Genomic DNA, 25835 nt, shown 5'->3' with positions numbered 1-25835 from the left:
ATAAAAACAGATTAGTTAATTCCTAAAAATGTGATCACTACGTTTATTATTTTTTTTATCTATAAAATACCTCTTTTAAATAATCACTAAATATTACTTCCTAAACAGAACGTTTTTCTATTAATACCTTTTTTTAAATTTTTATTATATAGAGAAAATTTGAAAATCATTTTAAAACCAAATATAATTTATAAGTATTTAATATTCTTAGTTTAGTAAGCAATACATCAATGTTAATTGAATTATTGAATGAACAATTTCTCAAGGAAAAAGTGATTTCAGCGGACGGATCTGGATTCGATGTAAATGTCAGAAATTTTAGTAACATTTCATGTTTTCCTAAATAGTGAAGGCTGTGTGTGTGTTGGGTTGCGATGTCGGATATAGGAAGTGGTGATGAAGGTTCAAGCTCGCAAAGTAAGTGCTTGAAATTGTAAATTTTGTTAATCGTAATACTGTGAGGTTTCTAATTAGTACAAAAAAAAGACTTATCCTCTTCTTCACCGGACTTCCCTTCAAAATAATTTTATCGAGTTTGACAAGTCTACCAAAATGGCGATTTGATTGTTCCCTTAGAAAGTTTTCCAATTTTTCATTAAATTCGAGATTTAACATATGATATATCTTCCACAGTAAGAAATTTAATGGAATATATTGTTGATTGAATAGTTATTGAGGAATTAGGTCATAAAGTATGTCAAAATTACTGCAAAAGACCTGCATAAGTTGAATATTGTCGTAGTCTATTAATGACCTTGGCTAACGTCAATTTGGTTGCCTTTTATTTTAAGCAAACGTCAAATCGTTGGAAAATGATCTTTATGAAGCAGTTCGGTGTTTTTGATCAATTTTAATAAAAATCTGTTTAATTTTATCACAAAACTGAAGTATGCATTTTATTAAAATGAGGTTTTAACTATTACAGTGCTGTGTAGCTTAATTGTGTAAATTTTTCAGAATACCATCAGGGCATGGAGCAGGGCAGTGAATATGATTCAGGTAAATACTTTATGAATATGTTTCATTTTCAATAATAAAAATAATGTTTTAATAAATGAAGACATTTAACACCAAATCGTTTAACTTTAACTCTTATCAGTGTAGAATAAATATGAATGAAGTTCTTGGGTGATGACTCATTGCATTCCAGGAAATTCATAGTAACTTCTACTACTATAGAATTCTCATCAATTATGATTCATAACTAGTTAAACCAATTTCATTGCCGGTTGTGTTGCTTCTTATGATTTTAATTCAAAATGTTATCAAGTGAATGGACTTTAGGAAAAATTCAATATTGGCAAGATCCCAGTATGTGACTTTTTGACCTGATTATGATTATACATTTATAGTTAAGGAAACAATGGAGAATTATTGTTTGTATTATTTTGAATACTGAGAAGTGGTAAGTGCTACAGATGTAGGTGTAGAAATTGGCATAAACTGATACAAAGCATAAAATTAAATACATGGAAACTATTAATATCAATGGCATTCATTCGCTTATATATAATTTTTTTACTAGATTAGTTTACATATAACTGTAATATTTATAATATCTAATAAGTTTAAGACAATATTATAAAAATACATATTTATTTTATTATCTCTTTTTGTTAGTTGTTAATTTCTTAAACAAAATTTACTTCCTGGCGGGTGTATGAGGAACAAATAAAAATAATTTTAATGCTCGAGATATTCTATTTCCAACATTCTATGTCTGTAACTCTTTACAAAACTATAATTGCTGCCTTTTTGTTTTTCTTGCTGTGGTATCCTAGCCACCAATGTTGTCAATGTTTTGGTTATCTTCTGCATTTTTGTACAGTTTTCTCCACAAGTTAAAGACATGATAAACTGATAAAAATAAAACAATTTGGGGAATTTGAATATAGCAATGGTGCTGTGCTTTTGTATGAACTAATTTCCATAAATTCAAAGTTGAAAATTCATGTCTATATTCAATTTTTTGTAGAATAGAGTACGTTAGTCCAAAGACCCAGTTTATTAAGTCTATTTTTGATCTTTTCAAATTACATTGTAATAGTAATAATAATACTTTCTACATGGTAATGTTTTGGATACATTTTCAAAGTATGGTATTAGATTCTAAGCCAGACTAGTAGAAATATTCTCTCATATAAATATGATACGTGATATATTCAAAAAGCAGATGAGGAGGCTAAAACAAACAATTTATAGTTAAATATTTTAATGAAGCAATAGTGACATTGTAAATGTGTGGTATTTTTATGGGAACACTTGTAAGCAGTATAACTTTTATTTTTACCTATCCATCTCCATCATATTTGGTACAAGTAACATGATAAATTAGATGCCAATATCATTAGGATTAATGAAATCAGTAGCATTTATCACACTCTTGTGTAGTTAAAACATCATTTAAACAATGTATTTCTTTTTTAATTACTTTTGGAATTTTAGGCCAGCAGCAGATGGAGCAAGAACTCGCAACCAAAATGTTGCAGATTCAGAGTAAGAGATTCTACTTAGATGTGAAACAAAATCGTAGAGGACGTTTCATTAAGGTTGCAGAGGTATTAACTGCTTTTTTATTTTTAATTTGGACTCCATTACCAGTCATTAATTTTATTTAGATTGGTGCAGATGGACGACGTTCCCAAATATTCCTTGCCCTATCAACTGCTGCCGAGTTTAGAGATCATCTTTCTGCATTTAGCGACTTCTACTCTTCTTTGGGTAAGTCACATTTTAAAAGAAAGGTACCATTGGTTCCTTGTGTACCTATTTCAACCACTGCCTTTTCCATCTTCCCCAATTTCTCTTAAAATTTCCCTCTATGTTCCCAATTCCTGTATTTGGTCTGTTCATTTATTTCTTAGTTTCCCCCTTTATTTTTTAATGGTCTTTCCAACTTCCATTATGTGCCACCATACCAATTCAGCTGTTATTGTTTATTTATTGATGTTTTGTATCTTGTTCTGCCTAGTTTATCCACCTATTCATTTCATGTAATTTATTTCTATTGTGTTTGTCCAGTTTTTCTGTAATCTTTTATCTTAATTGTAAATTTCTGCTTCATATATGATGTCATTTTCACATATCTATATTTTTGTGTGCTGATATTATTTTCTTCAGTACTTAGCAAATGTTCGTCGATTTATTCAACCCTTTAGCTTTTTCTACAACTATTTTCTCCTCTTCTACAGACAAATATTTTAAAAATTTTGTCCTTATTCCTTATTATATCAGTTATTTTAATATTTGTTTATTATGCCTATTCTTCAATTCTTATTGTAATCAGGTTTTTCATGTTGTCATTTTATGTTTTTATCCAAGATTAATATAAAAAGTAATAAGTCTAAGCTGTCCCTTTGCTTTATTCCTCACTTCGTTATAAACACTTTTGAAGTTTACCCTGCAATTCATACTTTTGCCATAACTATCTTTTGTGTTTCTTATTATGGTTTCACAATTTCCATAGTATTATCCATATTTACTTTCTAGAGTCCTAATCAAAAGCTGATTTTAAATCAATATATATTAGTAGAAACTCTTTCCCTTCTCTATTTTACTTTATATTAATTTTCTTATCTTTTATATATTATTATTAGTTTGACTTTCCTGTATAAAAGCTGTTAATTTCTTTTAGCTTTAGTTCTTAGAACCACTTTTTTTCATAAAATTTTTGAATAAAATAAAATACAGAAACGAAAAAAAATTATGAGATCAACAATGCTTGATACTTTTGTGGTGTGATAAAAACAATTAACTTTTGTAGAATCTAAAGAAATTTCATAATGATTGAAATAAAACAAGAAAATTATTAGAAGCGCAATGGTGGTAGTTTGAGCCGATATGTTTTATGACCAAAATTGAGAAACCAAAGGAATAAAAACAACGCACAATAGGAGTGAAAGGTAGTTGACTGGGAGAATTTAGAAAAACATAAAAATTATCAATAGAAAGTTAAAAACCTTCATTTGTCTTAATAAATAAATTGAAATCCTCCTTGTGTTAACAATTGGTATCAGATGTGGAGTTGTTTTTAAAAAGAGGCAAGAAAGTTCAGAAAGAAATCATGAGAATGGTTGATGGCAGTGTTCAGAAAAGAGCTGGAAGCAAAAGTTGGACACCAAAGGTACTAATGAAGATAAAAAATGGCTGTTGCATTGATAAGAAGTGGGTTTGTGAAATTTTACAATGAAAGATCTATTGGATTGTCCAACTACTCTAAATCAATTCAAGGGGGACTCTTTCTAAAACTGAAAACATATAAGCTCAACAAGTGATCCGATCCTGTCCATATTCCTTACATGAAAAATTATTCTAAAGAGGGGTAGTATAACAAGGCTAGATAAGTTATTTGTCCTTCCTCTGGAACTTAGCCTTTGCTAATATGATCACTCAGTTATCAAATATTCTGGAATGTTATAAAATTTTCTGGAACTGTTCTGAAGAATTTTGTGAATATTATAAGGTCTTATATGGGTTATAAAAGGAGCGCCTAGTTTGACTAAAAAGTAGTTTATAAAATGAATTTGAAAAAATTGAGTTCTGTAAAATCTTTGATATGTGTTAATAGATAATTTAAAACAACTGGAGGTTACAGTATTAACAAGTCCCCTACCTGAAGAATGATTAGATTATTGCTTAACAATTTTTGAGGTATTGCCATACATATAATATGTCTTGAGAAAAATCTTGAACCAAAAAATGTCATAAAGTCTTAAGTACTGTTATAGGTCTCAATCAAGTATCACACCTCTTAACATTTTTTGTTTAATTTTTGAATAAAAATTTGTTTTCAAAACCATTCTGATTTTTAGGTCCACCAAACCCAGACAATGTTCCCGAAGATGGCAAACTAAAAAGTGAAATGATGATTAAAGACAATCGTCGTTACTACTTGGACTTGAAAGAGAATTCTAGAGGACGTTTTTTGCGGGTTTCCCAAATGATTGCTAGAGGAGGACCTCGTAGCCAAGTCGCCATTCCGGCTCAGGGTATGATCGAATTCCGGGATGCTCTAACTGACTTATTGGATGAATACAGTACTGACGAGCATGCTTATAAACCCGATTTACCAGAGGGCAGACACATGCATGTCGACAACAAAAATTTCTATTTTGATATAGGTAAGGAATTTTCAATAAAAATATTCCTAGCAGTTTAAATATTTACAGCGTGATCAGTGGTAAAAAAACATTTATGATATATGATTATGTTTTCTAAGCTCGTTTATACAAAATAGAATCCATTTAAATAGAATATTTTTGGAAAGAACTCTTGCATCTGTGACAGTTGCTTGATGGGTGCACTTCTGAAATAGAAGGATATTTTTATTGTAGAAGAATGAGTCATTATACTGTTATAAGTAGGCCTATTTTGAGGTATTCAATGTCATAGATCTATCTATAAATAAGTGAATATCCATAGAAACTATAATAAATGATGAAGAAAAGATTGCTATCTATTTCAAACCAATTTTTTCTAGGCTTTCTTGGTCCCATATTGCCCTGAGCTTTTTTTCGTTGGTGTTTTTCCTTTCACTTTTATAGATTTTTTTGAGTAATTTCTCTTTTATTGCTTAGTCATTCTTACGATGTATTCTAAATGTAACTCTTCTTTGTCTTAATTTTTAGTTTATGATAACTCCCCAATTATTTCCCCAATATTTTTTCTGTTACTTGTATTTTTACTAGCTATTGAAAATTGGTCGGAGTACATTTTCATCATGGTTATAACAGATACTTTCCTTTTTCATATAAAGCTGACGTTCAAAAACATATAGGCTTTAATGAGCTTTCTATATTTTCTCATTACTTCTTGGTCCAAAAAGAATAAATCGCAGCATGTTCTTGCGGCTCACAGGGCTAACTGGAACTAAACTACAATCATAAACACGGAAGAAATAATAATATGTATTATTTTGACATTTAATAAATGGATTATAGGGTGGGCAAAAACTTTTACTCAATAGTGAAAATCTATATTTGTTCAACTTGCATTCAAGTGTTGTAGTACACAAAATTGTTTAATTCAACACAGTTGCATTCGTTATTTCAATTTATTTTATCATAATTACATGTTATTTGCTCCAACCTAACCAATTGTAACATGGTTTCCTTGCTTTCTATCTATTACTCCTAATTATTTGTAGTGTTTAACCGCTTTGTGTCAATCTTCTCTGAAATATTTTTTCGTGGAGTATCTCTGTTTCTTCATTTGACTTGTAGGTATGTTTGTAAATCTTTTTAAGCTCACCAAAAGTATAATATCTGCAATTACAATTTTTATAATTTTCTATAAACCACAAAAAATGTGTTTATTATTTCATTCATATATAGTAAACAATATAGGACTCATTTACTATTGTATTTTCAGTTGATTGATTGAGTAAAGAAGATTAAAAAATATTTGAATATATCATAAAAAAGGGCTCAAGTGAAGTTATTCAATTATTTCAGGGTTAAGCTGCATTTGACGATTTGTATATATAAAACTATTTTCACAGGTCAAAATAACCGCGGAGTTTACATGCGTATCTCTGAGGTAAAAACAAATTTCCGAACAGCTATTACTGTACCTGAAAAGAGTTGGCAAAGGTTCAGAGATATATTGAGTGACTACTGCGATAAGATCAAGCAACCTTCTCAAGGTTCTGGCGGGGGTATTTCCTCCCAAGATCAACCACATTCTTTGGTAAGTAATATCTAGAACTATTTTCATTATGTACATATTATCCAAGAATATTTATTATTATTGTTATTGGATTTTTATTAATTTTCCTTAACTAATCTGATAGGTATCATTATTTTCATTACTACAGTCTAAACTTTTGAAAACAGCAAAGTAAAAATATCTGAATATTGAAAACAAAAACTCTAAAAATTATTTGTATTGACTTGAAATTGAGTTAAATTTGAGCTTCAACTGATTGTCATTCTTCTATTTTATTTTAGTTAATAGAAATGTTTTAAGCTAATGGATGTAATGAATTTAGAAATCATGAAATCATTGAGTTTTATGACTGTTAAAAATGTTTTGGGTTATTATCATATTAAAAAATGCATCAAGAGTAGATAACAAAACTTATTACCACTACCACGTTTGTGGTAAATTGCATACTTTCGAAGGCATTCCTTCCTTCAATTTGCAAACGTTTCTTGGATCTCAAAATTTTAAATATGACAACAACACATTTTCATAGGAACAATGTATTTTGAGTTCAGCTCTCTAGTCCACAATATAAGTACTGGAACATACAGATTGACACTAGTAACATAAAAATTACTTTGTAATATCACACAACATGATTTGCAGCATTTTCCCTTTCTCTCTTGTTATTTTAGAGAACAATGCTGAAGAAGCTGGCATACATAATCCAGTTTAAAAGTAGATTACTTCCTAGCACAGCAGGATATTCTTTGTTTAGTCATGCTTCTCCAAATATTAAGTTGTCTTTCCTACAGTTGTATGGTTTCTGATGTTCCTTAATTAATCATTATCCCATGTAAGTCTCCACAATTTGGTTCTGCCTACTTGTGGTAAATCGTCTTTCTAAAGTGATTTTAAACTTTATTTATTATTAGTAACTCTTTATAGAAAAAACTGAACTGTCAAGTCTTAAAAACTTTTATACAATTTCTTAAAACTTATATTTCCAAAAATTTCAGAACAAATAATATATTCTTTGCTTATTATTTTTCATTATATCATTTTATTATTTCACTTACTATAACACTCTTATTACAATACTACATGAGCCACAACATGGTGGCGCTTAAGGGTTAAAAATAAAAACACTATAATGGTTATAAAACTAATCTATCTGACAAATTTATGTAAAAACAGAAACTAACAATATAATTAACTTTGCGAAAGTGTTGACAACCTCTGGAGTCACCCTCCATCAAACGCCCTCATATTCACAATTGAATTTATGGTACAATTTTGTTGGAGCACAAAAATAATTTGTACACAAATATGAAAAAGGCAATTTCAAATTTTATTTCAACTTCATATAAGCCACTAAGTCTTAATATACCTAAATTTCACACAAGGTTCTGGCAATTTTTTTTTAATTTGTAGGGTAAAGTTCGATTCAAATTTAACATATGGGTTATGACTTGAAATATTACATTATTTTTATAATCTAACAGATTTTATTTCACATAGGTGTCGAAAGAACCTTCTTTTCACTACTTTCTACAGTCAATACAATATGTAGGTTTTTTTAATTTCTGCCTACAAAAGCACATTATCAGCATATAGTATATTGTTTATTTGTGCTCCATTAGTTTTCACACCTTTACTGTGATCTTTTATTTTATCTAAAACCTTGTTGATTATATCTTTTGAGTTTAGATTAAATTGAGTTGTCAAAAGAACAACATTTTAATTATGATATATTAATTGAGAACCTTTCATTTTGTAGTAAAGTCCGACTAATACGAAGTAGTACTGTAGTATTATATATTCATTTAACTGTATTCTCATATTTGGTCAAATCTGAATTTACAGTTTATGTTTATATTCTACCCCATCTCTCGATTTTGTGCTTCCGGTGAGGGGTCATCCATAAATACGTCACACGAATTTCAAGATTTTTTGGGACCACTCCCACCCCTTGTCACACAATGACATACTTCGTCGACCCCCTCCCGCCCCCTTTAGACGTGATGTAATTTATGGATGACCCATGATAAGAGAACAGACCAAATAAATAATAAATAGTCTGGGCTACCAAGGTAAAAATGAAGTATTACCTCCGATTTCCATGAAAATTTGGAATTAAACTTGACTTACTCTTATCTTCAAAATCTACTCTATTGCCGATATGTGCTTATTACTTTTAGCGGTGAAAACTACTCTTATTGCAAAAAATCAACAGAATTATAAGTTGTTAATGAGTTGCAAAATACTTTTAAGGTTTGAATAAAAGTTGTTTGATGCTTCAATATAGTATTTATAATTCATGAACTCTGCTTGATGTGTTCATCCTATATAAAGTACAGACGGTTAATATAAAATTAAAAAAATATTATTTAATTACTTTGTGGTGGCTTACTTATATTAAATTGACCCTTTTTGTTTGTGTTCAACTCAAATATTTTGCATCCCAAATTGATCACTCTAAAGTAGATTTATAGGGAATTTTATAACCTATAAGTTTGTAAACCTTTTAAATTTCTTTAGCTCTCTTTTTAAAAGGGCAACGTTTAAAGGGCTCAAAAATGGTATCAGTCATACGTTGGGGTACGATTTGTAAGGTAATATCTCACTTATTTTAGAAGTTACAGAAAGTTTAAAAAAAAGATCTTTTTGTTTCCTATGACTTTAAACATCATTTTTTCAAAATTACGCATTCTAATTTGTTCAAACTTCCAGAAATCATTATTGGTACGTAAATAAAGTAAATCATCACTGGATTATATTTTTATTGCAATTTGAATACTATTGCTAAGGGTGAAATATATATCGATTTTATTTAGGCCATAACTTTTAATCTAGAGAGTTCTATTAACCCTCATTTCAAAGCTTTTTAAAAGTACTTTGGAAAAGATTATATGCAGTTACCTCGAAAAGTTGACTGTTTTTCTCTTAGTCGACGTCGAATTTAAAACAATTTCAATAAATCATTACTCGGTTTGTATTATGCCTAAAACAAATTTACAAAAACCAATTTCTTCGTTTTTATAAGCTTCATTTTTGTTTCTTACACTTTTTCTGATTAAATCATAAGTATTTGATCGATTAAAAACGTGGCTTTTCCCAAGAAAAATTTGAATTTTCAATCGCGCATAACTAAAACACTATTGATTTTCAAAAACATTTTTTGCTTAAAATTTAGTCCTCTATCAATTTCCGCGCTTATTTTCAACATAAAAATTTTCAACTCCTAGTTGGGGTGGAATTCACTCCTAATGCAAAAGCACACATCAGTGTAGGGTATATTTTGCTTTTTTAGGAGTGAATCAGTGTTCAACTCAAATCATATCATTGCATAGAACCGGAATCGTAAGGAACTTTGATTGTAATTTACTGATAAAATTCCTGTTTTATTGCATTTTCGAAGATCGTTTTGCTATAGTATTAGGGGTGCTTTGATTTCCCTTTTATTCCTTTGTCTATGAAAATCTATGATTAAATTATTTCTTTTTAATAGTATTTATTTTCCTTCAAATGTCCAATGTCAATTTTACAAAGTCTTATTGTGATATTTCCCCTTCTCTCCTGGATTTTTTTAATATTAAGCTTATTTATTTTCAGGTTGGCAATAACACCCAGCAGGATTCCGGGACAAGTTTAAAGTAGGCTAGTTGCCCATTTTAGACTAATAGATTTATTAATATAACAAATTAAAAAATTGGATAGGAACAGCAGTCGATTTTTTGACCGTAAAAAAATGAAATTCTCCCCCACTTTACAATTACTAAATTTGTGATTTTTGAATGATGGCTGAGAAATCGACCACTGTCTAAAATATTGATCAGTTCAAGGAGTTGGTTTTTTTTTTGATCAGTGTTAAGTAACACTATAAATGTTAGATTCTCTATTATATGTTAAAAAATGATACTAAATTATTTATTTAGTTGTTTTAAGTTGTTACAGTAGTGATGTTTTGGCTTTTGAGTAAACCGTAGTCGGAGTACCAAGCATATCATAACTGCTTAATGTTTTTAAGTGGAGATAGGAATAGTAATAATTTGCAGCTACAAATTTGTTTTATTTTATAGTACATAAAAATATATACAGAGATGTAGCTATTTTTGAAACAGGTTAGTTGCAGGCAACAACTGGTCTTACGTTAATATCATGTGTAAGTTATTCACAACAATGAATGGCAACTCTTTGAGATACTCCGACTATAAATATACTGTTGTGACGTAACTGACTCAAAATTAATATTGGGCACAGAATAACCTAAAATTTCTATTGAGTATGCATAAAATGAAGAATTTTATTATATATAGAAACTATATAAAAGCCATAAGAATTGTTTCTTATTGGTAAAAAATTTGGTGCTACATAATAATTTTATTTAAAATTGGAAAGACTATTCACGTTCTGTCAAATTTAAAATTAGATTTATTTATGATTTGGTTGAAAATATTTTATATGAAACATATAGAATTTTTATTTGATTAAACACTTATAATACTTAAAGTTTATTATATGTAGTTAGGATTTGTACTCAATTTTTAACTCGCTCATAAGGTTTGTACAAAAAATCTTTTCCTATCTCTATTTTAGTCATACATTTGTAAAATGCATCTCTAAAAGACCTTTATTAATAATAAAGATGCCTACTGCCATAATTATAGTATTTTTAGAAGTTGAATTGAATAATTTATTCATCTTGAAGAAACTTGACTATTGTTTATTCAAAAGATTTATTTAATTTCAAAGGTTTGATGGGCACCACTTTTTTGTGATTTTCAAAATATTGTGGTCTTGTATTCTGTGATTATTTTATCTTAATGAATAAAAAGCTTTATATTTTCATTAGATCGATATGTAAGCACTTTTGTTATATTGAAAAAAAAATTAAAAACAATCTTAATGTTTGCTTCTCTGAATGTTTTTTAAAATTTATTCAAGATGATTTATCCCATCTTATCATCCAAGTCAAATGCAATTAACTAATTACTCAACTAATAATTATGCACATAAGCTAGAAGCAGACCTTAATTATATTAGTTTAGCCCAGTTATTTTCCAAAATTTCACTTTTGTTGACTAATTAGGAGTCAGAGTCAGAAGCAAGAGTATAAAATATCGCTCTAGTAGATTATTTCAAGAGTGGGTCCTTTGCATTTTAAATTTATCTATAAGCTGTAGATCATCCAGTGACAAAGACTGCTCTGATTGGGGCACAGTAGATCTTACGTTACAGTGTAAGTTGTCCCCTATATATAATCTAATATATCATCACCTTTTAAGAGCAGTATCACTTCAAGGATTAAGCTAGATCCTCACACCTGCAGGTTTCTTGTTGAAAGCAATTTTTGTATATGCTTACATAGGTGAAGCAGTATAGATCTAGCTGAATTTGCTTTTCATCCTTCTCTATGCAGAATCTACACTTGTTAGTTTCTGCCTAAACTTAATTCCATCATTTGCTTCTTGTGGAGGCAACGGCCTGTGATAAAGTCTGTAAGGAGATATAGCTTGTTTTTGCTTAAATCCAAATACTTTTTTGGAATCAGGTCAAATTCAGTTACCATTTTAGATTCATGTCACTGTCACTATTGGATATCAGTGCTTTTGTAGGTACAAAAACTCAGAATTATACTGTAATATGTATTATGACTTATTAAAATAAATAGTAAGCATGAATACATTCCACAAATTCAGGATAATAAGAAATATACAGAGAAATATACCTAAAGAGTATCAAGAAACTGTAAATCCATTTATAAGCAAATACATCAACTTCCAAAAGAAGAGTCCTGAATGTAATGGAAGAACGTGGAAAGTTAGTCTGAGATAATATAAAATTAAGAAATTATGAAACTATAAAACTATCTCTTGTTTCCTATAATAATCCGTTATTCAACATTCTTAATAAGTATTATATTGGCACTTTAAATTGATTGAGCTCTAACAGGAAATAGAGAAACCAGAAAAATAAAAGTAAAAAGTGACAGTTCCATAAAGATAATACATAAAAAGTATTCAAAGTGTAGAGAATACATAAAAAGCAGATAGTTTCCAACAGCAATAATTTTTTGGAAATTATTAAAAACAGTTTTTCGAGTACATTTTGGAAATGGATGAAAAGTTCCAAGATGTGTAACCTAAAATGATTAATAATGAAGTGGAAAGTACTTGAGATGTGTGGTTGATTGAAACGAAGAGAGAATTCAGGATTTCCTCTAAAACAGTTGTAATTGATTTGTTTTAATCTTTATTTTTGAAACGAAATTGGTATTGAAATAATTGGGTGAACATCTTATATCTAGGAAATATAATATTTTAGTTTTATTATATCAAAATATATTCACTGCCAACTAAGTGCTTAGAGCAAGTTTGACGGTATGTTTTAAAAGTGAAATCACGTTCCTAACTTATTATTATTGTTAATCTTATTTCTATCGGACATATTTTACTAAACATTTCAGGTGTTAATATGCAGTTAGGGATGTGATCTTACAATTTTTTTTTATTTTGTAAATATGTGGTACAATAGTTAATCTTTGTTTTATTTGGAAAAGTATATTGAAATATTTACTTGTGTGAAAAAGCTTTTGGTAAACAAAGAGATATATCGCATTAGAAACCAATGATTTTGTTGTATTCAAAGTGGAAATATGTTTTTGACATAAGTGTAACATAATTGTGTAGTAGCTAACTTATATGAACATGCAGCCTGAATTTTAAATTACTAATGAAAAAAAAAAACTTTCCGTATCTTTGAATAAATAAGGAAACTAGTCACTCTCAGATCCAGACTCTTCAAGCTCTTGGTCACATTTCTTATTTTTGGTATTTTCTTTGAAAGTAATATTTTCATAAAATGGTTTGTATTCCAAATGTATTGTTGGAGGGACAGATGTAAAAAGAGAGTTTAAATCGGTATACTTATCGTTTGATATTGGCAATGATTTCACATACAAACACTGTTTTTCAGCTAGTCGAAAATTACTGCTGTTCCCACTTTTTTGTTACAGTCAAGGATTAATAAACTCCAAATTTTATTTAAATCTTATAGTAAATGGATACTCTTTAGAAAAGCTTAGCCATCACATTTTTTGCCAGCTTACCTTACCATTTACATCTTCTTTCCAAACAGTCAAGTTACTATCGGCATAGGCTTTCCAGTCTATGAAATTCGCATTTTGTGGAAAATGTAAGGTTTGTCTCTGTTTCTTCACGCACTTCGGGCAATTGCTTTCCAGTCCGCCGGCCAGTTTACTTTTCCGACTGTCTGCTGCTCGGTAGTTATAGTAGAATGTAAAGAGTTACATTGCATTTCTCTATGACCAACAACCAAGGATTGAGTATATTACAAGAAACTATTTACCAGAGCGAACATTGGGGATTTTAAGGGCTGCTTCTAATATAATTTTGCTTGTAGATCTCATATTTTTCATAACTGTGAGACCACACATAAAAACATTTAATAAGGCTATTCACATTAATTAAACAACTAGATAACTGGATTTAGTGAGGTCCTGGTCCAGTAAGAATTTTAATTAATTAATTTTAAGTAATTTAAAATACTTGGTTGTAGTAACAAGAATTATTCTGATTTAGGAGATACCTATTTCTAAACATATTTAGCGCCACCAATTGAAATGTACGACTTATCTAGTTATAGCATTGGAAAGAGCTGAATTTCCCAAAAAAGATACATAGTTGTTGTACCTACTAATCCCACGATATTCTCTTTTGGGTTAGATGTCTTCAAAAAAAAAGAATTTCGCTAATCAGCTCTTATCTTCACTTTCAGCTTCCTAATGGTTTATTCATATAACTGAAGCAAATACATACAACTTATCTGGATCAAGTTGGAGCTTACGAAACCATTAGCCAGTATTCATAAAAAAACACACCCACCATTACCCATCTTTATAGACCAAAGACTTCTTAGTTTGTGCGACACATATACACTAAATCAATGCACTCTAACGGATCATTTCACATTTGAGTCCTATTCAATAAACTAAAGAGTGATTAAGTCCTTTATTTCTATTTAAACACTTGCATCCAACAACCAACTTAAAACCTATGTTTGTTGAAAATATTTTCAAATTCTTGTGCATAAACAGGATTTAAAGGTACTAGATAAAATTTTTTTAGTTTTTCATTAAAATTTTAGAAAAATCAATATAATAAAGATTTTTCTTAAATTTATAACGATTTTTCTATTATTTTTCTGTTATAACCGTTAAGAACGGCAATATCCTCAATTGGATTCTCTTTTTTTTGCACCGTTCATAATAGTGGTGAATTAATCATTTGGACTACTATTATTACTACTACTACTTAATTAAAACATGGCCTTTTTATCATCGATACATGTTTACATGTAGTAAATGTTTTTAAATATGTAAAACTATTTCTTATAACTAATATATCTCGAAATAGTAATGTTCCATTATTTTAAAGTTTTAGATACATATTAGTAAGTGGAAATAGGATAGAATTCATTCTTGATGTTATTGTCCTTCTTATTACGAAATTACGAATGGTGTTGTGGGTTGAGGACTCGAAATAAAACTGTCTAAGAGTTTCTTAAACTTCCAACGTTTCGACCTTTTATTTGATCTTTATCAAAGCTAAAAATAAATGGTACGTTATGACTCAAAGGAAGATAAACAGTTCAAATTGTATGAGTTATAATGTGCCTTATATTTTTGGCCTTGATAAAGATCAAATAAAGTATCGAACCGATGGCAACTTTTAGACAGTTTTGTTTCGACTGCTCAACCCACAACATCATTCATAATAGGTTATAATTTGATATATTGAGAAAAAACATTGCTGGATACAGGTATATCCCAATTGATTATTCCATTACAACCAACATAATGTATGCTATAGAAAAACAATAAATAATTTGATTGGTCATTACAGGTTTAAGAAATGTCTTTGTTACATAATTTATATGAAGAACTGAAGTAACTTGCTCAAATACTTTTTAATCCTGCTCATACAAAAGGTTTTGAAAGTACTTCTAGCAGAGTAGTTGGTTGTTGTTAGATGTAATGATAGTTCAAATAGATAAATAACCTATAGTTTATTGGGTGGAATTGAATATGAAATTATTTTGTCCAAGTATATTTTTCCGCGAATGAAGTTGCATTAACGTGTAAAATTTGATATATGTGTAGGACATATTAAGTAAGAGTGTTAGTGTTGGTGTAGAGATGGTAAACAAGGATAATCTGGACCAAAAATAATGTATTATACTGGCTGTGAGTATATAGAAGTCTATTATAAACTGATATTGAGAGTAAATAAAAACAAAAGAAATTGCCATTAAATTAGTTAAGCACTTAAATATTCCAAATATCAGGTTCCACAAAATGATTGTATATTTCGTGAAGATGTTATACAACTGTATCATTAGTGTTAACTCATATTTTAAAATAAGTATTTTGAGTATGCTTATTAAATATAAATTTGTGTGTAATCATTGTTTAACCAAAAGCAATAGTTTCACGACGTCCTGTATGGTTCCTTAAATAATATCTTGTTAAATCTGTTTTGTTGCAGAAATGTGTAATTTATTTGAAAATGTTCGTATTTGCTCTTAAGGTGGTGCCCGCAAAAGAGTGTTGAACTTGAAGGTAGTGATTCTATTTTCACGGGTATAGCTCAGAATTAATATGTACATTCTATGAAAACATTGTGATTAGCCAATTCTTAAATTTATTATGTTTAAAAAAACGTTTTATTTTATTTCCAAAATTTTTAATGAATCAAAGTGAAAAAAATACGTTTTTGAGATTGACAAATTATTTTTTATCTGCCCTTAGATTTTTTTATTTTTGTAGTACTAGTCAACTAAGTTTTTTTGTGTGGGTGATATTAAACATTTGAACAGTCACTTCTTTGCTAGAACTCATTGTATAGGATAAAAATCGCGGTATTTCGAAATATGCTATAAAAGTTTTGTTAGATTACGCAACTTGAACCTCGTTTGGTAACTTCTGACAAAAACCACTCAATCCAAAAGTCCGATTATGCTCCTTCCAACATAATCCGTACAAATCTCATGTCTAGTACAACACAACATAATCAGATGCTTTTGGGTTAAGTTTTTTGTTTGTTTAGATTTTTGTGAAGTGACGTTCAAATATTTACCCAAGAATTTTTTCAAGAGATATAAATTTGACAAAAAATAGCTTTTTAGTGATACAAATTATATATTATGAAATTAATTAATGTTGCAAAAAATTTATGTATGTACTGGAACTTTCGAGAGTTAAATGCAGGCCATTTAAAAAAACAGCTTCCTTCGGTCTTTACCATACCTATTGTTTACAGTCACTGTTCGTAACAAAATTTTTCTACTATGAACTTACGTGTCGATACCAGTTGTTATAGTGATTGTAAATTGAAACTATTCTGTGATGAAAAATTAAGAGGATTTGAAAGATTCATGTACTCAATTGCAATTATAGGACTTGCGAAAGAAGTGAACAATTTTGTTTCTTTTCAGTTACCGCTTGTTAATACTACTACAGTTTTTGGTTGATTTACATTTTCCATGCTAAAAACATATGTTTTTCCTCATAAGTAATAAAATTGATACACAATGCTAGATAGACGACCAGAATTAATGGGAATTTAGGAGATGGTGACAGTCCACTTTAAACTCAAATTATGAAACCATTTTGAAAACAGTTCTACAGCGAAGAAATTAATTGAAAAAAATTGTTTTGGTCTATTTTATTATTGCCATTGCAACACCTTAAGAGGAAATCAAAAGAGAGCTTCGTAGAATATGTCTTAACTAATCGGATATCACATATGTGCTATTGGTCTAAAAAAGAAATGCATTTTGTTAATTTGTTGGGAAAAATAACCTTTGCTTGTCAACTTTTTTATGTTATTGTCAGCAACAATAATTTGAGTTCTTTCGGTGGTCTGTAAACATAAATATTCTAGACGTTCCAACTCTGAAGCAATCCATATAATAAACACAATTTTTTTTGAGCTCAAACCAGTAATTCACGATTGACTTTGCGCCTTGTTGACAATTATGGTCAAAGCCATGCACTGGAAAATTTTATTACTTGAAATCTTTGAAATTTTTACTTCAGCACATCTTTTTACATTTGTCGTTGATAATTGTAGCTTCGAGGAAATTCTGGGATAGTTTTTTTCAATTCCAAGCCTTATTCCTTTGCACAAGGTCATTGGATCTAAGCTACAAATGAGTATCAATAGTAACCAACAAGTTAACATGTGTGGTGGTATTCTAGATGGTTTCAAAAAGTTATGGAACTTTTGGATAATTCTGTTAATCGACTCGTTCTTAACAACTTGATGAGTCAATTGTATTTATGGTTCTTTTTTTTAATATCATTATTCTTCGAAGCCAAAAACAGCTCGTACAAAAAATTAGTAAAAATTTAGCAAAGAAGTCGAAAATAACTTAATGAACGGACCAAATGTGTCTAATGCTTTATTCTAGTTTTCTAAAAGCGTATTCACAATATTTCCTTACTTATTATACCAATTGTAGGACACATAAATTGGATGGTTCTAAAATCTATAGCAGACTTGGTAGAAACAATTTTTGTGTATGTGAAAAAATGGAAATATTTCTAAATCTATTGTTATTTTATTCATAATGTAATAAATTAGATTATTTTATTGTGAATTCTATATGAAATTGCAAACGTTTCTGGTTTTTATTGTGTTTGTACTTAAACATTCAAAGATTCAGTTCTTAGTATCCAGTATGATCGGAATCGCCCTTTTCATCTGAACAAAGATATTTTTATTTTTAAACTTTCTTTGATTGTGTCAAATTTAAAACTGGTAAAGAGTTGCTTTTCATAATCTATCAATTTCTGGTGGAACAATATTTCTGATAACAAATTTCCGATGACGATGCAAGTTCTACACCACTATCATTATGATGGTTGTGTTACCATATCTTGAGATCACAGATTTCAAAGAATGCTAATCAACTCAGAATATTCGTTCTACATATTAACTGAAATACTTTTAATTATTAGATAAACCCAGATAAGATTGTTCTATTTGTAACAAAAAATAATATTCTTTTAGATAGTGTCCCTTTATCGCTTTCCAGTTTCAAACCGAACAAATGAAATTATTTCTCCTAGCTTGAAGGGTATTAAATCTTCGCTCTTTTTGATTTTTTGTCCAAATAATTTTTGCCTATTGTCGCAATTGTGAAAAATTTTAAACTTAGTTGAACCTGAAAATAATTTTTCTACTTGCACATCATTCTCATGTGCTTTCTGAGGCTGCAGTATATAGATGTTTTTACTACAGAACATCACTCGAAAGCAAATATTTGGCACATAAAGAATATTTTTTTGACTCATGCATATATGTATTTTCTTCATGTAAATATCATTTTTATTTGAATTACAACGATTATAAACTGTAATAGTTTTGAAAAAAAAAATTTAACTATCTATATATTTATTCTTCAACAAGGCCTTTTGAAACTAATGTAAATTTGGCACGAACCTGCAGTGATAAATTTGATTGAATACTATAACCCTGTTTTTTTATTGAAGTCACAATGATTCAGCATTGTTGATTATCTTACATTTTTTGAATTTACAAAAAAAAATTGTCAAAAAACTGATACTCAAAAAACACATTTAGAGGATTGACTCTCATTAAGCTTAACGTTATCAGTTCTTTATATATACACTGCAGGCCAAAAGTTTAAGACCACCTTAATTAAAGTAGGAAAATTAAATAAATCTCCAATAAAATATTAAGTGTTCAACTAACCGGTTAAATCATCCAGTAAAACACTTTTTGACAATCAATATACTTTTAAAGGAATATTAACAGTCCATGTTAAAAAATTTTTATGGCCGTTTTCACAAGTCTCTACATACTCTTACCACAAAATTTCTCTTCATAATTTTGAAATATGCTTGGGGATCATTATCCGGTTGGAAAATGAATTAATCGCAAACCTGAAGGAAGGGAATTTTGCTCTAAAATTTTTTTGTACTCTTCGTTTTCCGTCAATTTTGATCAAATCGCCAGTTCCATGACTAGAAAAGCAACCCCAGACCATAATTGAGCCAGTATCATGCTCGATTCCTGGGACTACACAGTCTGGTATCGACTTTTATTGAGCACGTAAATTCTTCGTTTTGAACTGAATAGCTCAAACTTGGTCGCAAAGAACTTTCAAATCTTCTTCAATCCAATCGAGCAAAAGCCCGCTGCATCCGTTTTATTCTTATTTTGTGACCTTAGAAAAGGTTTTCGAACGGCGACATGACCATACAACTTCACATCTCTCAAACACCGTTTTACTGATACAATGATAAAGGTTCAAATCGGGTTTTGTTCACTTCAACGCGGATTTCTGGTGCTGTTGAACTTCTATTTCGCTTGCTGATAACTACAATGAAATTATCTTCATTTGACGTGGTAATTCTCGGCCTTCCCGATCGCGGACGATCTTGAAAACTGTCTGGCTTCCTATAAGGAGTTATTGTGACACGAATTCAAGTCTTCGATAACTTCAATTGTAAAGTAATCCCACGTTCGGAATTGCCTTCATTATGTAGATCAACGATGGCAGAACACACTTCACTGCTAATTTCGCGTGCTTTTCCCATTTTAAGACGACTTTACTGCAGAAACCACAAGTTTAGATTAATTGTGATTGTAAACAAACCCATGTAACCGCAGGTAATAATGATGGGGGAAAAACAGAGCAGTTAGTTATCAGCACATCATAAAAGTATTATTAACGACTTTACCACCTGGCTACTGCGTTGGTCAATACACGTTTATTGCCCAATAATTTGGAAGTAAATAAAAGAATGGCTTCTTTAGATATATGATTTTAACAATAGAATATGCAGGTGTACATTTCTTTTATTAATCTTATGGGGTTTCGATGTAATTGATAGATAATTATGCTGTTTTAATGTGGTCTTAAAATTTTGACCGGCAGTTTAAGTTTAGAACGTTTAAGGTGAATTAGGTTAGATAGACATAAAATCACATCTACTGTTTGTTGCATTCGGTAGCATAGTTCACATTCATTTATTCAAATATTGAGAAATGAATTTTATTAAGAATATTTGAGTCAGTACAAGCTGCCATTCTGGAAGTGTTAAGGTTGTTATATTTGGATTCATTTCTAAATATGAAGCACAATGAGACTCTAACCATATCTGAAACAAGTAATTATGGTTCCCAAACATTTTACGTTGGTTCATTTCTGAAAAAGAGTTGAAAAATAAGATTTCAAGGAAGGTAGATGGGCTATGTGGGAAAACAATAAAAATCTCGATGAGTAGATGTAAAATTTCCATATAAATCGAGAGTAAAGACTGGTATTGGTAGTTGTACGTTGTTTAATGAATTCATAAAACAATTTTACACGGCAAATTTTGAAACAAAAGCTAAAGGCGCTGAGAATAAACTTTACTTTGAAATTTCATTTAGTACCATTTCATTTGATAACGGGAACACAAAAAGCACCCTGTGTTGAGATTCTGGGTTATATACAGTTCTCACCTGACATATTCTGCTTTTGAAAATACATCTATAAATCATACTATTACGATTATTGATTTTTAGAAATGTCGTTGTTTGTAGAATAATTTTAAAAAAGCTCTAGATCCAATAATTTAATAGGGCTAATGTGTTTTACCGAATAAGCTTCATATTAATTGCCATTATGGATTTGAGTACTTCCCGAACGGTCCACGTTCCCATCCATCCCTATATTGCAGAAATAAAATAGTTCATATGTCACAATGTAATTTTATTAATATAAAGTTATTGTTATCGAACTGACACTACTGAAAGGTTTGTTTTTATTTGAAAACAAATTTTATCTATATAACCATCTTTGCTACTAAGTATTGAGAGGGTTGTCCCATTTAATTATATTCACATTATTAATGTAAGTGTAACTACGGTTTAGTTTTGGAATTGAACGATTCACTTGCCTCAAGCTTATTGTATCTCTCATTTGAAAATTGAAAATCTTTTTTAGAAATCACTGTTTTTCACGCACTTATTTAAAACAGTTTGATAATTATAAACGTAAAAATCGAAGGAAGGCAATCCTGATTTATTCTATTGAAACTTTTAAAAGTACGAACAACCTGCCATCCATTCAGATTGTTTTTATTTTATTTATTTATTAAAAGACGAATTGTACTTTTCAAAGTTTATCTTTTAAAAAAAAAATGAATTTATTCACCTAGACATTTGTAGAATTCTATTTATGTTTTTCTCTCTATGAACATAAATAGGAAGTGGCTGTAAACACATGTATCAGTTTCATCATTCATACCAATCGTAATCAATTTAATATTGAAATTGCTTAGAGTCCTCTTAGTTAACTGTTGACAAAAAATAGTAAAAAAGCATAACTAAAAATATTGTTAATACTCACTCTTGTTAGATTCATCTTTTTCCTGATATTATTAACAATTGCTTTATATGTTTGGTATAATATTAAATGAAATGGTTAATTTTATACATTCAAAATACATTTTTTATTGGGCTAATCATTTAGTGGCGATTTTCCAAAGACAGCAATTTTTTTTAATTATTGAATTCATTTGAAAAGTATTCTTTAGATAACGAAAGGCGAAATATAGACTTTGGAATTAGTAATGTTTATGATGCAATAATCAATATTTTGACGTTGATCCAAGACATTAAAGGGAATGTAAAAAAAAGTTTTTTTGAATAAAAATAAAGGATTACAAAAACGATTAAAACTGAGCACATTAATTTTTTTGCTCATTCATAAAAATTTGAACTTTGAACCAGATCCACAGGGTGATCGGTAACAATCAATCAAAAATGAGTTGTTTAATAAAATAATTCAATCTTAACCTCTAAACATAAAATTAAATGTGAGAAATCAAAAAAGTTGTACAAAATAATTGAGCATAGAAATATGTTAATGTATTAAAAAAACTTCAGTTGGGCCAACGAGTTTCATTTCTACTATTTAAATAATATTTACACAAAGAATACTTAACAAAAATCGAATAGTTTGGCACCTAATTTGGAGCATGATTGCAATATTCTTTCTACTTGCTTATATGCTCCTTTTAAAAACCACAAACATATTTATCAATTATTTTTCTTTATATTATCTTCAATTAAGAATCGTATCTCATTTCATCGATTGTTTAAATATGTTCAACCCTTAGAAAAATGAGGTCGAAGAATTTTTTAACGAAATACTACTGGAACTTCTTATTCACTTCTATTAGACATTGAATATTGAAGTATATATGTTATGGACAAAATAATTAATCAGAGCATTTATAATTCCTGGGCACTATAAACAGTGACATGTCAAATTGGGCAATATAATACTTATTATCATAGTATCTGGGCATTATGAATATTGCTAAGTAGTTATTGGGCGATTTGATAATTAGATAGGCAGGGCACACGAAACAAGAATAAACATGTACGGAGCATGGGTTACAATTAGTCACTACTTATTTCAACGTGGATAAATCAAAATTAATTGTCATAAATTATAGAATTGATGGAAAATTAAATGAATTAATTGTTGAAAGGTCAAAATACTAATTTTTTTGACTAGCACAAGCAATACAGAGTTGATTCAAAATGTGAAATAGTCCAAGTGTATAGTGTCAAATAAAAAATCAGATTATCAGCACATAATCTATCATATTAATTTTATAATAATGATGTCAATATTCATAAAATTTAATAATAAGTATTATTAAAAATTTCATTAGTTTTTACCATATTGCCTGCTCATATTGTGCATTTTTAAAACTGTATGGACATTATGAATAGTGTTCTATTAATTACTTTGTCCATATCATATATTATTTCGTTTTAAAATGCCAAATGTTTTGAATTTTTTTGCAATACAAATTGAGGTTATCTAATTCAAATTCAATTTTTTTTTATTTTTAATTTTGGGTATTAATAAACATGAATAATGAAATTACTGCAGAACAAGGTAGAAATTTTTGACCAAAATCCTAACTATTTTTTTTTAAATTTGAATTTATTATTTTTGAAAAAATGGGTTAATGATAAAACTGGTACATCAAATTTATAAATATAGATTAAGGTATCGTGTTCGACATAAGAAATTCATTGGTAAAACTAGATGTTATTTAAGTAGGGAAGTTTTACTTAAAATTCTGTTTATAACAATGTCCATTTATTTATTGTACAAATTTTCTTAATATACTATTATGTTATTTAATCAGTATTATTAAATAATGAATTAACATTGAAGACCTTGTGATTTAAAAGTTCATTCTGGACATTGATATAAGAGTATGGTTTTTGGTAAAAAAACTGTGTTCTAATAAAAATATAGAAAAGTATAGTTTGGTAACAGAAAAATTTCACCGATCACCATGGATTTGCTGTCCTTGGACATGCTGAAACACACTTTATTATTTATATATCGAAATGTTATTTTAAAACATTATCGGTTACAAAAAATAAAAGATTTATAAAAAACATTTTTTTCATTGATCCACCTATTAAATTGTTTTTCTTTTGCTAAACACACATTTATTTATGATAGTGTTGAAACCTCTTCCATAGATTTCCCAAAAGCTACATTAATATTGTTTCACAATTTTACAGTCGATTTAATAAAAGAGATTGTATTATTGTAAGAATGTTCTGCGCAAGTATAACATGACATTTAGAGTCATTAGCTACTAGATGTTTTCTTGTTTGTGCAACTTTCCAGGCATATGCAAGGAAGTAGTCTATTCATAACGTATCAACGCTACAGTCGCAAGTCGTTTTATGGGGTTGAGACAGAAATTAAAAATGGTTTCGATATTGACCGAATACTTCATTGCAAATTGCAATGTTACCTGTTTTAATTTCTGATCAAATAAAATTAGTGATTTAAACGTTTAATGCTTATAGATAGAGCTAGGTCGTTTTTTGATAAAAACGAATAAATTGTATTTGCAAGAAGCATGATATGAGAAATTTAAAAAACGGACCCTTTTTGAGTTAAATAATAAAGTGATCGTTTTTGTTTTATTTGGCAAAACTAGTTTATAAGAAACTGAAAGTGATAGCTTTAAAATTATGTATAGTTATGTGTTCCAACACCTAGAAGTTTTGAAATTAAGCACTGGTACTGAATATGGTCAGAGAAAACAGTAGGATTCTACCTTGAATTTTTTTTGTATGTTTACGTTTCTTAGTGCTTTTTGGAAACTGCAATCCTGTATCAAATGGATGATTTGAGCCTTACTCAGAACGTCGCTTCCTGTTTTCAGTAGATATTTCAAATTTAAAAATCAGTGTGAAAAAACACTCTCATTAGTTTCGAGACCTTATTTTTCCTGTTCGATCTATACTGAACACACTGTTTACTACCATTTCAACGTATATAACGCGCGGTTTGATAACTAAGTCACCACCTTAAGAGACATTTGGTAAGTGTGGTTTATATAGTGATAGTAAGCAGTTTGTTTGGTTGCGTACATGGGCGGATTTAGGTCAAAATTTTTGGGGTTGCTAACTATCCTTGAGTATGAGTCACTGTATGCTCAAAATCAAACACAAAAATCCTATTTAAATGATCCGTTTTAATACCTATCGCAAGTAGGCCCTAGCTGTTTCATTTATCATAACAAAAATAAAACCCCCCAACATTTTATTAATATAGCTCATTTCAGTTGAGAAAACTGTCTATTTCAGAATTTTATTATGAAAACCGCTCTAGAATATTTCTTTTATTCGTTGCTAGAAAAGCTTTATGAGAATCTTTAAATAGCATTTATTTGTTTTTAAAGAAAATATTTTGTTTACCTATATTTAACCTTCAAGTCAATTTGATTTGTTCAATTAATTACCGTAGGAAAGAACTAAGGAGTATAAAAATGCTCATAACAAATTAAATTAAAAGTAACATTATTTTAATGACACAGTACTGTGAAAACTTCAAGTTTAACAAGAAAAAAATGTACAACAGAAGATTGTTTTGTTGGTGAGTTAGATAGTGATTACTGTATAACGAAAGTCTTTTTATAAGGCTTTCCTTATATTCGTCGACCTTTCGAAAGTTTCAAGTGCAAGTTTATCATAGTCTATGTCCTTCAATATTGTTGTTTCGATTACGCAACTTGCCTACTTACGTCTTACTTGTTGAAA

At 29.2% G+C, this 25835-nt stretch overlaps 1 protein-coding gene across 1 annotated transcript; it reads left to right on the top strand.

Moving 5' to 3' along the window:
* The first annotated feature begins 146 nt into the window (after positions 1–146).
* Positions 147–24167, top strand: LOC130448134 (transcriptional activator protein Pur-beta). Its single transcript, XM_056785357.1, has 7 exons — positions 147–417; positions 958–999; positions 2446–2558; positions 2619–2721; positions 4812–5120; positions 6500–6687; positions 10258–24167. Exons 1-7 carry the CDS (start codon positions 375–377, stop codon positions 10300–10302), a joined length of 843 nt encoding a protein of 280 aa, XP_056641335.1. The 5' UTR covers positions 147–374; the 3' UTR covers positions 10303–24167.
* Positions 24168–25835: the final 1668 nt, after the last annotated feature.

Source organism: Diorhabda sublineata, chromosome 8 (genome assembly GCF_026230105.1).
Source record: "Diorhabda sublineata isolate icDioSubl1.1 chromosome 8, icDioSubl1.1, whole genome shotgun sequence".
NCBI lineage: Eukaryota > Metazoa > Arthropoda > Insecta > Coleoptera > Chrysomelidae > Diorhabda > Diorhabda sublineata.
Note: the sequence above shows the minus strand (reverse complement) of the source record. Positions and strands in the feature narration are given on the sequence as shown.